At 37.1% G+C, this 13,042-nt stretch overlaps 1 protein-coding gene across 2 annotated transcripts; it reads left to right on the top strand.

Annotated features, from left to right (window-relative positions):
* Nucleotides 1-1,250: 1,250 nt before the first annotated feature.
* Nucleotides 1,251-12,882, top strand: hdac12 (histone deacetylase 12). 2 transcript variants are annotated; one of them, XM_051679605.1, is made up of 8 exons: nt 1,251-1,636; nt 1,762-1,905; nt 3,608-3,767; nt 6,488-6,684; nt 8,509-8,659; nt 8,902-9,018; nt 9,116-9,258; nt 9,446-12,881. In XM_051679605.1, the coding sequence occupies exons 1-8, from the start codon at nt 1,484-1,486 to the stop codon at nt 9,467-9,469; spliced, it is 1,089 nt and encodes a 362-aa protein (XP_051535565.1). In that variant the 5' UTR covers nt 1,251-1,483; the 3' UTR covers nt 9,470-12,881. The 2 variants fall into 2 exon arrangements, with proteins under 2 accessions (XP_051535565.1, XP_051535566.1); XM_051679606.1 differs by having other exon boundaries at nt 1,282-1,306; nt 9,446-12,882.
* The last annotated feature ends 160 nt before the right edge of the window (nt 12,883-13,042 follow it).

Here is a 13,042-nt window from a genome sequence, read left to right as displayed (position 1 = left end):
CAAAACCCCCACCAAATTATTATTATTATTTTTTAAATATTAACTACACAAAACGCAAAAAAAAATAAAAAATAAAAAAAAAATTAAAAAAAAAAATACAAATACAAATAATTAACAGTAAATAACTATAGAAATGAACAATAAATGACTATTAATAACAATAAATAACAATATACAATGGGACACAACAGCAAAACATTAGCTAACTCATTGTTGCAATTTAATACATGACAACGAACAAACAGAATCTAGCCATGTAACTGGCTTTCATTTATTTCTTACCAGTGGTCTGGCTGCATTTCTCCTCCTCTTCCTTTTTCTTTTTTCTGTTCCCGACTTGTAGGTGCGCTTTATGATGACGAAAAACCCTTTTAGTGTGCGCATGTCACAACTAGCTACAACTCTCTCCTTGAAGTTACATTCTCCCTTCCCTTTCAGGCCACAAGGGGGCCCTCTATAATTGTCTAATTGAGCCATAAAAGCTGCCTGAGCCTTATGCGCAGCTTTAAGTAAAAATAAATAAATAAATAAATAAATAAAAAAAGGGCTTGGGGGCCCTAAGTTTTCTGTAACAGATGCCATTGTAGAAATTCAATATTCATAATCAACCATGATTAATTTCCAAGAGTGAAAGTGTCCAATAACTAGACGGTTACTGAGATTAGACCAGTAGTACTGAGCTGGTCATGTGATTCTAAAATGGCAGCCCCCAGAAGTGCGCCCCTGCCCCATGTAGAATAAAACAGCTTTTATAATGGTACTGATATGACTAGAGAACATATGTTTCAAAATTACAATTCATTTTTTTAGGAGTAAAACTTTTTAATGGAGTGCACCTTTAAGACACAACATAATGAAATTAAACCACAACACAACGAAATTAGCCACAAGACAACAATATTAAGCCACAACACAACTGAAAAGTCACAGCACAACGTAATTAAGCCTTTTTATTATTATTATTTTGTTGTGTTGTGTCTTAATTTAATTGTGGCTTAATGTCGTTGTGTTTTCAGCTTTTATTTGCTTTGCTAATTTTGTTGTGTTGTGCACCCATGGGCCACCATAAAAAAAACAGAATTTGTCATTAGATTATCAGTCAATGAATTAGGTAGAAAGGCTCATCTTGTCGGTCACTGTAAAAGTAACAATTTTAATTTGACTAAAATCGTGCTCACGTAATCATAACCAGCTCACCCTCCTCAACAGACGGTGGCAGTAATACACTTCCAGTTAAAACATGAAAAACATGAACCGCACATTACAGAAACCTCCTTGACAGAAACAGGCAGCGCTGCATATGACAGTGAATATTGCTTTTAACCTTCCTTGCAGTAATCAATAGTCTCCGATAAGATACAGAAAAGCGGTTTCAAAATATAAAAGCTATATGTCATTGATCGGTTTTGTTTAAAGAGCTGCTTTCATTTAGTCCAACTTTGGTGCTGAATTTTGTAACTGCACGCGTTTCGTAAGTAAGCACATGATAAGGGGCCGTAGTGTAATAATGTTTCATTTATCCTGTCAAATTTCCGCGTATAAAGCAGCTGTCAGATACACACATTTAGCGCAAGAGGAAATATTTCTAAAACAACCGTTGCATGGGACTTGGAGAAGGTTTTTCAACGCTGAACATGTAATATTTCCTGAATATTATCACATTAACCCCCCATGAGTGCACAGCTTGCCAGACATGTTATTTTCCGTATGATATAGGTCCTGTAAATTGTTCACACTTATTTGAGTGTATTTCTCTTTCAGACTGGTCTTGAATCAAGGGCACTTCCTATAGTTCATCATGTCAAGTACATATGTGACCTCCCTGAAAACCACAGGTTCCCTATGGGAAAGTTCCCCAAAGTCCTGGAGTGTCTCCTTGGAGATCAAGTGATAACAGATAAACAGGTTGGATATGTTCAGTGAATCTGGCATTTACATTAACACAGACATTTAACAAAACTAGATTTTTTTGTACAGTTGAAGTCAGAAGTTTACATACACTTAGGTTGAAGTCATTAAAACTCATTTTTTAACCACTTCACAGATTTCATATTAGCAAACTATAGTTTTGGCAAGTCATTTAGGACATCTACTTTGTGCATGACATGAGTAATTTTTCCAACAGTTGTTTACAGACAGATTGTTTCACTTTTAACTGACTATATTACAATTCCAGTGGGTCTGAAGTTTACATACACTAAGTTAACTGTGCCTTTAAACAGCTTGGAGAATTCCAGAAAATGATGTCAAGCCTTTAGACAATTAGACAATTAGCCAATTAGCTTCTGATAGGCTAATTGGAGTCATTTGAAGGTGTACCTGTGGATGTATTTTAAGGCATACCTTCAAACTCAGTGCCTCTTTGCTTGACGTCATGGGGAAATCAAAAGAAATCAGCCAAGACCTCAGAAAATAAATTGTGAACCTCCACAAGTCTGGTTTATCCTAGGGAGCAATTTTCAAAGGCCTGTAGGTACCACGTTCATCTGTACAAACAATAGTACACAAGTATAAACACCATGGGACCACGCAGTCATCATACCGCTCAGGAAGGAGACGCATTCTGTCTCCCAGAGATGAATGCAGTTTGGTGTGAAAAGTGCAAATCAATCCCAGAACAACAGCAAAGGACCTTGTGAAGATGCTGGAGGAAACAGGTAGACAAGTATCTATATCCACAGTAAAACGAGTCTTATATTGACATTACCTGAAAGGCTCTTCAGCAGGGAAGAAGCCACTGCTCCAAAACCGACATAAAAAAGCCAGGCTACAGTTTGCAAGTGCACATGGGGATGAAGATCTTACTTTCTGGAGAAATGACCTCTGGTCTGATGAAACAAAAATGTAATTGTTTGGACATAATGACCATCGTTATGTTTGGAGGAAAAAGGGTGAGGCTTGCAAGCCGAAGAACACCATCCCAACCGTGAAGTATAGGGGTGGCAGCATCATGTTGTGGGGGTGCTTTGCTGCAGGAGGGACTGGTGCATTTCAGAAAATAGATGGCATCATGAGGAAGGAAAATTATGTGGATATATTGAATCACCATCTCAAGACATTAGCAAGGAAGTTAAAGCTCGGTCGCAAATGGGTCTTCCAAATGGACAATTACCCCAAGCATACATCCAAAGTTGAGGCAAAATGGCTTAAGGACAACAAAGTCAAGGTATTGGAGTGGCCATCACAAAACCCTGACCTCAATCCGATATAAAATTTGTGAGCAGAGCTGAAAAAGCATGTGCTTTTTAGGTAAGTAAGTAAGGAGGCCTACAAACCTGACTCAGTTACCCAGTTCTGTCTGGAGGAATGGGCCAAAATTCCAGCAACTTGTTGTGGAAGGCTCCCCAAAATATTTGACCCAAGTTAAACAATTTAAAGGCAAAGCTACCAAATACTAACAAAGTGTATGTAAACTTGTGTCCCACTGGGAATGTGATGAAAGAAAGAAAAGCTGAAATAAATAATTCTCTCTACTACTATTCTGACATTTCACATTCTTAAAATAAAGTAGTAATCCTAACTAACGTAAGACAGGGAAATAAATATATTTGGCTAAGGTGTATGTAAATTATGATTTCAACTGTACTTTTATGTTTCTGTTTTATAGGTGTGGGCCCCCAGGATTGCCTCTAAAAAGCTTCTTGGATGCGTGCATACTGAGGAGTACCTCACCAACTTTATTAGTGGAAACATCAGTGAGAAAGACCAGAGACGAACTGGATTTCCATGGAGTGCTGGGTTAGTACAACGCTGCAGATATGAAACGGGTATGTCATTCGGTACATGGTAAAACTCAAAACTGACTCCTACGTGTCACCATTGCTTTCTACAACACATTTATTTGTTAAAGGAATATTCCGAGTTCAATACAAGTTGAGCTCAGTTGAAAGCATTTGTGGTATAATGTTCATTATGACAATTTATTTTGACTCGTCCCTCCTTTTCTTAAAAAAAAAAGCAACAATCGAGGTTACAGTGAGGCATTTACAACGGAAGTGAATGTGGCCAATTTTTAGAGGGTTTAAAAGCAGAAATGTGAAGCTAATCATTTTAAAATGCACTTACATTAATTCTTCTGTTGAAACTTGTGAATTTCAGCTGTGAAGTTGTTTAAACTGTCAATGTTACTGTCGTTTTAGGGTTTTCGTGGATACGGTGTTAAGTCGCCATGGCAACAAAGTACTAAAATTGGAAATAACTTTACACAGAAAACATAAACAAATCTATCACACTAAAATCATGTTAACACGCATATTGTTTACGTCTTGTGGATATACTTTTAAACAGTGAGTATTTTAACGTGTACAGATTGGCCCCATTCACTTCCATTGTAAGTGCCTCACTGTAACCTCGATTTTTGCTTTTACAGGTGCATCTCAAATTAGAATGTCGTGGAAAAGTTCATTTATTTCAGTAATTCAACTCAAATTGTGAAACTCGTGTATTAAATAAATTCAATGCACACAGACTGAAGTAGTTTAAGTCTTTGGTTCTTTTAATTGTGGTGATTTTGGCTCACATTTAACAAACCCACCAATTCACTATCTCAAAAAATTTGAATACATAAGACCAATAAAAAAAACATTTTTAGTGAATTGTTGGCCTTCTGGAAAGTATGTTCATTTACTGTATATGTACTCAATACTTGGTAGGGGCTCCTTTTGCTTTAATTACTGCCTCAATTTGGCATGGCATGGAGGTGATCAGTTTGTGGCACTGCCGAGGTGGTATGGAAGCCCAGGTTTCTTTGACAGTGGCCTTCAGCTCATCTGCATTTTTTGGTCTCTTGTTTCTCATTTTCCTCTTGACAATACCCCATAGATTCTCTATGGGGTTCAGGTCTGGTGAGTTTACTGGCCAGTCAAGCACACCAACACCATGGTCATTTAACCAACTTTTGGTGCTTTTGGCAGTGTGGGCAGGTGCCAAATCCTGCTGGAAAATGAAATCAGCATCTTTAAAAAGCTGGTCAGCAGAAGGAAGCATGAAGTGCTCCAAAATTTCTTGGTAAACGGGTGCAGTGACTTTGGTTTTCAAAAAACACAATGGACCAACACCAGCAGATGACATTGCACCCCGAATCATCAGACTATGGAAACTTAACACTGGACTTCAAGCAACTTGGGCTATGAGCTTCTCCACCCTTCCTCCAGACTCTAGGACCTTGCTTTCCAAATGAAATACAAAACTTGCTCTCATCTGAAAAGAGGACTTTGGACCACTGGGCAACAGTCCAGTTCTTCTTCTCCTTAGCCCAGGTAAGACGCCTCTGATGTTGTCTGTGGTTCAGGAGTGGCTTAACAAGAGGAATACGACAACTGTAGCCAAATTCCTTGACACGTCTTGTGTGTGGTGGCTCTTGATGCCTTGACCCCAGCCTCAGTCCATTCCTTGTGAAGTTCACCCAAATTCTTGAATCGATTTTGCTTGACAATCATAAGGCTGCGGTTCTCTCGGTTGGTTGTGCATCTTTTTCTTCCACACTTTTTCCTTCCACTCAACTTTCTGTTAACATGCTTGGATACAGCACTCTGTGAACAGCCAGCTTCTTTGGCAATGAATGTTTGTGGCTTACCCTCCTTGTGAAGGGTGTCAATGATTGTCTTCTGGACAACTGTCAGATCAGCAGTCTTCCCCATGATTGTGTAGCCTAGTGAACCAAACTGAGAGACCATTTTGAAGGCTCAGGAAACCTTTGCAGGTGTTTTGAGTTGATTAGCTGATTGGCATGTCACCATATTCTAATTTTTTGAGAGAGTGAATTGGTGGGTTTTTGTTAAATGTGAGCCAGAATCATCACAATTAAAAGAACCAAAGACTTAAACTACTTCAGTCTGTGTGCACTGAATTTTTATTTAATACACGATTTCACAATTTGAGTTGAATTACTGAAATAAATGAACTTTTCCACGACATTCTAATTTATTGAGATGCACCTGTATATTTAATAAAGGAGGGATGAGTCAGTTTATTTTTGTGGAAATCAACATAATGCCACAAATGCATAATTGTAACTTTATTCACAGTAGTGTCATCTTTGATTTTTAATGGGAATGAAAACGAGGCTGTGAGGGATAGACTTTCCAACTCTTCAATAGATTGCACAGTATAAACCTGTATAAAGCTCCTAGATCTGATTTTCCACAACTCATGTTGTCTGGAGTTTTTAGTCTACTGAATGTTCTTGAAAATATATTTTTTTCAATATTTTGTCCACAGAACGATTCAAAAACACTTTAAACTGCAAAACAGCCAATTGAAGAGACTGTACGTCTATCCCTCACAGCCTGGTTGTTGTTCCCATCAAAATTTGAAGATGGCGCTGCTGTGATTTCACGGCTCTCTGGAATACTTGGTTGCTCAGTCATGGTATTCTGCAGTCAAATATTTTTGTATAATTGCTGCTAAACTGTACAATTAACTGTTGTCCAAGGTCTTTTCTTGCATAATAGTATAATGTATTTCTCTCATCTGAGATGTGGTCCAGGTGGCACAGTGCTGGCAGGTGAGATAGCCCTTCAAAGGGGACTGGCATGTAGTACCGCTGGAGGGACGCATCATGCCTTCCCCAGCTTCGGCTCAGGCTTCTGCCTACTCAATGACCTGGCTGTGGCCACCAAACACTTGATGGGTCAGTCCACATCCAGGAGGAAGATTCTCATTGTGGATCTGGACGTACATCAGGTATAGGAATGCCAATCATCACTCTATAAATCCTATACTCTTTAAAAACACATTTTGGTTTTATTTTTGAGGAAGATACTTAAGGAAATTTCAAATGAATGAACTGGGTTCATGAAAAATCGACCAGGCTGATTAATCATCTGGTTTTGTGTTATTTTGGAACAGGAGAACACGCTGGAACAGCATTTTCCTCCACCGAAAACGGAGACTTTCGAAATTAACACACTCCATAACCGCATACTTTGGAAAAATGCTGACATTAGAAAATTGAAAATGGAGATTTTAAACTTAAACAGATTAAGGCCCGTTCACACCAAGAACGATAATTATAACAATAACCATAAAGTTTTAAACATCGTTCTTATTGTAAGAGAATAGCGGAGTCCACACCACAACTATAACGATAATGACACCGTGGAAAGATATCGTTGGGATCACTTTCAGAAATTTTTTTTCCAGCTGAAAAATCCATCCAACTTTAAAGGGCTTGAGCCGCAACGTACACTCATCTTAAAAAAAAAAACACATTCCAGCTCCGGATTGCCACTTATTATTACACACTCCAACTCAAGAGCTGGCAATGTTTTTCTGCATTTTTTTTTTTTTTCAGTATTAATGGAGATGAGATAATGAAAAGCTAACGCAAGCTGGTAGCATAAAATTACCTCAGGTATCCAGCGCTAATGTCGACAACATTGTTTTGTCTCCTTTGAAGTTGTATTGGTTTGTTTTTCTTTTAGATTCTTTGCCAAATATAGAGCAGTAGCAGGTCAACTACATCAGTTGTCTTGACAGCGCACGCTCAGAATAAACAGAACGTTATTGTCTGTTGGTGTGGATGCTAGTATAGTTACATTTATAGTTATCATTCTTGGTGTGAACGGGCCTTTTGAGTGGATCTGGCTGGAATCTGCAAAATCAGTGTAAACAAAGTCCCTCTCAAGGCAAGTCAGTACGCTATACAATCAGAAGTGGTATATTAGTTGCGTAATTAGGGTGTCAAAATAAAATAAATTCGAATATTCGTCAGATTTAAAAGAAAAATGCATATTTGTCTAATTTTTATGTGTGCCAAGCACTGATGATGCCTTACATTCTTGGATGAAAACAGGCGCAATACAGTAAATAAAACAGAAAACAGGTCTCGCGAGATGCGTTTGAAAGATTGAATTTCCTTTTAAATTGACACAGTGTCAAAAAAATGCATTGTTAACATTCAAGGGTATGTAAACTTTTGATCAGGGCCATTTGGGTGATTTCTGTTATCATTATGATTTAAAAAGGAGCCAAACGACTATGTGATGATAAATGGCTTCATATGATCACTATCCTTAAATAAAAGTTTTTTTGCATGATCAGTCCTATTTTCAAAATCAACGCCAAAATTTCACAATTTCTGCCAGGGTATGCAAACTTTTGAGCACAACTGTACATACAACTGTATTGTAATGGAAAACACTGTGGTACGGCCAGTATTATGAAGCTTGAGTCCATGGTAGTACTATGGCACTGGTATAGGCTAATGTGCAACTTTAGCCTATTGAAGCGTTTCTTTTCTCGATTTCCTTTTTTACTTAATACTTGAGAAAATGAACTGGCTAAATAATTTGTCTCTATCATTTTACACACATTTGTTAAAAGCCAGACATGTTCTTTGCGATTAAAAAAAAATTGCTACAACACGGTGCTGCTTGGTTTATATTGATTCCTTGCGCCCTCTTGTAGACATAGGAGATAACGTTGATTTAAAAATCAGGGGCCTCATTTATAAAACGTTGTTACGATCAGATTTGATACTAATGTTTTCCTTTACTTCCACTATAGGGTGACGGCACAGCCTTCATTTTTAAGGAGGAGCTAGATGTTTTTACCTTCTCAGTGCACTGTGGGAAAAACTTTCCTTTGCGAAAGCAGCAGAGTGACCTTGATGTCAGTGTGGAAGATGGCATTGAAGACAAAGAGTATCTTTCCAAAGGTAGAATTATTTGAACTCACACATACACATTTGTTTTTCTATTACAGTGAGGACTTGACTTCTGTTGTTATTATACTGAGCTACTGAAATGTTGTATTTCCTAATCCTACCCCTAAACATTAGCCCGCACACAAATACATTTAGCATTTTTATTAAAGACATTATTTAGTATGTTTATAAAGAAATTTTCCTTGTGAGGACCATTCACTCAATATTCATTAGCCATGTCATTTCCTGTGCAGTCCAGGAACATCTTCCTTGGGTACTGGAGACATTTCGCTCTGATCTGGTGCTGTATGATTCTGGAGTGGATCCACACTGGGAGGATGAACTTGGAAGACTTCACCTCACTGACGAAGGTGAATCATATGATTTGTCTTCAGTGTCACTTATAAAATTCAGTGCATTGTATTATGAAATTGACCCTCATAGGTCTTTGTGTTTTACCCAACATAGGACTTTACCAGAGGGACCTTTATGTACTTCAGACAGTCATTAAAAAGGGCATTCCTGTGGCCACTGTTATTGGAGGAGGCTATTCCAGAAATATTGATCGATTGGCACGCAGACACTCAATAATTCACAGGGCTGCATCTAAGGTGAGGAGTTAAGTGATAAAGAAAATGGTCAAAACAACACATTCTATTCAATTTTGTGTGTTATATTAAGCAGTTTGTCAAAAAAAAAATACCCTTATGGGTTTGCATTTTCACCCATTTAATACCTACATGTAATTGAAAAGTAAGAGGTTTTTGTGCTCCTAATGATCAAGATTTGTTCTCTTAGGTTTGGAGGGAACATGGACTGTAACACCAATATGGAAATGGACAGCAGGTACTAAACAAACTAAGACCGTTGGGTGCAGAGATGGAACATTAATCAACTTTCTGCAAATACAGTAATGACTTGCTATGATATGCAATAAGTTATGAATAAAATGTAATATTTATTCATGTCATAATTATATTAGTGTTTTTTTGTTTTTTTTTATTTTTGGGGTTTTGCAAAGTGTAAATAATTACTAGTCAATATCAATAGTTTATTTTTTTGTCTCAACAAATATATATATACACTGGCGGCCAAAGGTTTGGAATAACATACAGATTTTGCTCTTATGGAAATAAATTGGTACTTTTATTCACCAAAGTGACAACTGATCACAATGTGTAGTCAGGACATTAATAACATGAAAAATTACTATTACAATTTGAAAAAAAATGTTCAGAACTTCTTAAACTACTACAAAGAGTTCTCATAAAAAAAATTCTCCACGTGCAGCAATGACAGCTTTGCAGATTCTTGGCATTCTAGCTGTCAGTTTGTCCAGATACTCAGGTGACATTTCACCGCACGCTTCCTGTAGCACTTGCCATAGATGTGTCTTGTTGGGCACTTCTCACGCACCTTACAGTCAATCTGATCCCACAAAAGCTCAATGGGGTTAAGATCCATAACACTCTTTTCCAATTATCTGTTGTCCAGTGTCTCTGTTTCTTCACCCACTCTAACCTTTTCTTTTTGTTTTTCTGTTTCAAAAGTGGCTTTTTCTTTGCAATTCTTCCCATAAGGCCTGCACCCCTGAGTCTTCTCTTTACTGTTGTACATGAAACTGGTGTTGAGCGGGTAGAATTCAATGAAGCTGTCAGCTGAGGACATGTGAGACATCTATTTCTCAAACTAGAGACTCTGATGTACTTATCCTCGTTTAGGTGTACATCTGGGCCTTCCAGATGTATACCTTGTCCTTGTTAGAGCTAGTTGCCCTTTGTCTTTGAAGACTGTAGTGTACACCAGTCTATTGCATACTGTGGCAACTCAAAAACAAACACAAAGACAATGTTAAGCTTCATTTAATGAACCAAATAGCTTTCAGCAGTGTTTGGTATAATGGCAAGTGATTTTTCTAGTACCAAATTAGCATGATTTCTCAAGGATAAGGTGTTGGAGTGATGGCTGCTGGAAATGGGGTCTGTCTAGATTTGATCAAAAATGACTTTTTTTCAAATAGTGATGGTGCTGTTTTTTACACCAGTAATGTCCTGACTATACTTTGTGATCATTTAAATGCCACTTTGGTGAATTAAAGTATCAATTTCCTTCCGAAACAGCTAAATCTGTACATTATTCCAAACTTTTGGCCGCCTGTGTGTGTGTGTGTGTGTGTGTGTGTGTGTATGTGTATATATATATATATATAAAACACTAAGCTAATAGTACTGTATGCAATAGATTTTGTTAATAAAATGTGATATTTATGATACTGTGTCCAATAGATTTAATGAATAAAATTGTATATTTTTGTCAAATTATATTAGTTATGTACTTCTTAAAATAGTGGTCATTTTTATTTAGAAATTGTTGGGTTTTGCAAGTAATAGTACTGTATGCAACTGATTTTATAAATAAAATGCAAAAGATGTAATGAATAAGATGTAATATTTATTTGTCATAAATTATATTATGTACTCATTTTAAGTGTTTTTCTCTTAATTGTTGTTTTGCAAAGTATACAGTTGAAGTCAGAAGTTTACATACACCTTAGCAAAATACATTTAAACCCCATTTTTTTTTCCACAGTTTTTCACAATTCCTGACATTTAATCGTAGAAAACATTCCCTGTCTTAGGTCAGTTAGGATCACTACTTTATTTTAAGAATGTGAAATGTCAGAATAATAGTAGAGAGAGATTTATTTATTTCAGGTTTTATTTCTTTCATCACATTCCTAGTGGGTCAGAAGTTTACATACACTTAGATAGTATTTGGTAGCATTGCCTTTAAATCATTTAACTTGGGTCAAAAGTTTTGGGTAGCCTTCCACAAGCTTCTCACAATAAGTTGCTGGAATTTTGGCCCATTCCTCCAGACAGAACTGGTGTAACTGAGTCAGGTTTGTAGGCCTCCTTGCTCACACATGCTTTTTCAGTTCTGCCCACAAATTTTCTATCGGATTGAGGTCAGGGCTTCATGATGGCCACTCCAATATGTTGACTTTGTTGTCCTTAAGCCATTTTGCCACAACTTTGGAGGTATGCTTGGGGTTATTGTCCATTTGGAAGACCCATTTGCGACTGAGCTTTAACTTCCTGGCTGATGTCTTGATGTTGCTTCAATATATCCACATCATTTTCCTTCCACATGATGTCATCTATTTTATGAAGTGCACCAGTCCCTCCTGCAGCAATGCACCCCCACAACATGATGCTGCCACCCCCATTCTTAACAGCTGGGATGATGTTCTTTGGCTTGCAAGCCTCACCCTTTTTCTTCCAACCATAATGATGGTCATTATGGCTAAACAGTTCAATTTTTGTTTCATTAGAACAGAGGCCATTTCTCCAAAAAGTAAGATCTTTGTCCCCATGTGCACTTGCAAACTGTAGTCTGGCTTTTTTATGTCGGTTTTGGAGCAGTGGCTTCTTCCTTGCTGAGCAGCATTTCAGGTTATGCCGATATAGGACTCGTTTTACTGTGGATATAGATACTTTTCTACCTGTTTCCTCCAGCATCTTCACAAGGTCCTTTGCTGTTGTTCTGGGACTGATTTGCACTTTTCGCACCAAACTATGTTCATCTCTAGGAGACAGAATGCCTCTCCTTCCTGAGTGGTATGATGGCTCTATGGTCTCATGGTGTTTATACTTGCGTACTATTGTTTGTACAGATGAACGTGATACCTTCAGGCGTTTGGAAATTGCTCCAAAGGATGAACTAGACATGTGGAGGTCCACAATTTTTTTTTCTGAGGTCTTGGCTGATTTCTTTTGATTTTCCCATGATGTCAAGCAAAGCAGCACTGAGTTTGAAGGTAGGCCTTAAAATACATCCACAGGTACACCTCCAATTCAGTACAACTCCTATCAGAAGCTAATTGGCTAAAGGCTTGACATCATTTTCTGGAATTTTCCATACTTCTTAAAGGCACAGTTAACTTAGTGTATGTAAACTTCTGACCCACTGGAACTGTGATAGTCAATTAATAGTGAAACCATTTGTCTGTAAACAATTGTTGGAAAAATTAATTGTCATGCACAAAGTAGATGTCCTAAACGACTTGCCAAAACTAGAGTTTGCTAATATTAAAAATGTGGAGTGGTTAAAAAAAAATAGTTTTAATGACTCCAACCTAAGTGCATGTAAACTTCTGACTTCAACTGTAAATAATTATTAGTACATATCAATATTATATTTTTTGTCTCAATAATACATTTTGTTTCAATTCAAAACTAAGCTAATAGTACTGTATGCAAGAGAAGTTATGAATAAACCTTAATATTTGTCATAAATTATATTAGTTATGTACTCATTTTAAAATAGTGTTTATTTTCTCTTAATAAATTGTTGTTTTGCAAAGTATAAATAATTACTAGTCCATATCAATAT

The sequence above is a fragment of the Myxocyprinus asiaticus genome, chromosome 39 (assembly GCF_019703515.2).
Source record: "Myxocyprinus asiaticus isolate MX2 ecotype Aquarium Trade chromosome 39, UBuf_Myxa_2, whole genome shotgun sequence".
NCBI lineage: Eukaryota > Metazoa > Chordata > Actinopteri > Cypriniformes > Catostomidae > Myxocyprinus > Myxocyprinus asiaticus.
Note: the sequence above shows the minus strand (reverse complement) of the source record. Positions and strands in the feature narration are given on the sequence as shown.

Coding starts and splice junctions, on each gene's coding strand:
- hdac12 (XM_051679605.1), top strand. CDS start 1,484: ATGATAAGGGGCCGTAGTGTAATAATGTTTCATTTATCCTGTCAAATT. Junction 3,768..6,487: donor ACGCTGCAGATATGAAACGG/GTATGTCATTCG, acceptor GATGTGGTCCAG/GTGGCACAGTGCTGGCAGGT. Junction 9,259..9,445: donor TTCACAGGGCTGCATCTAAG/GTGAGGAGTTAA, acceptor TTGTTCTCTTAG/GTTTGGAGGGAACATGGACT.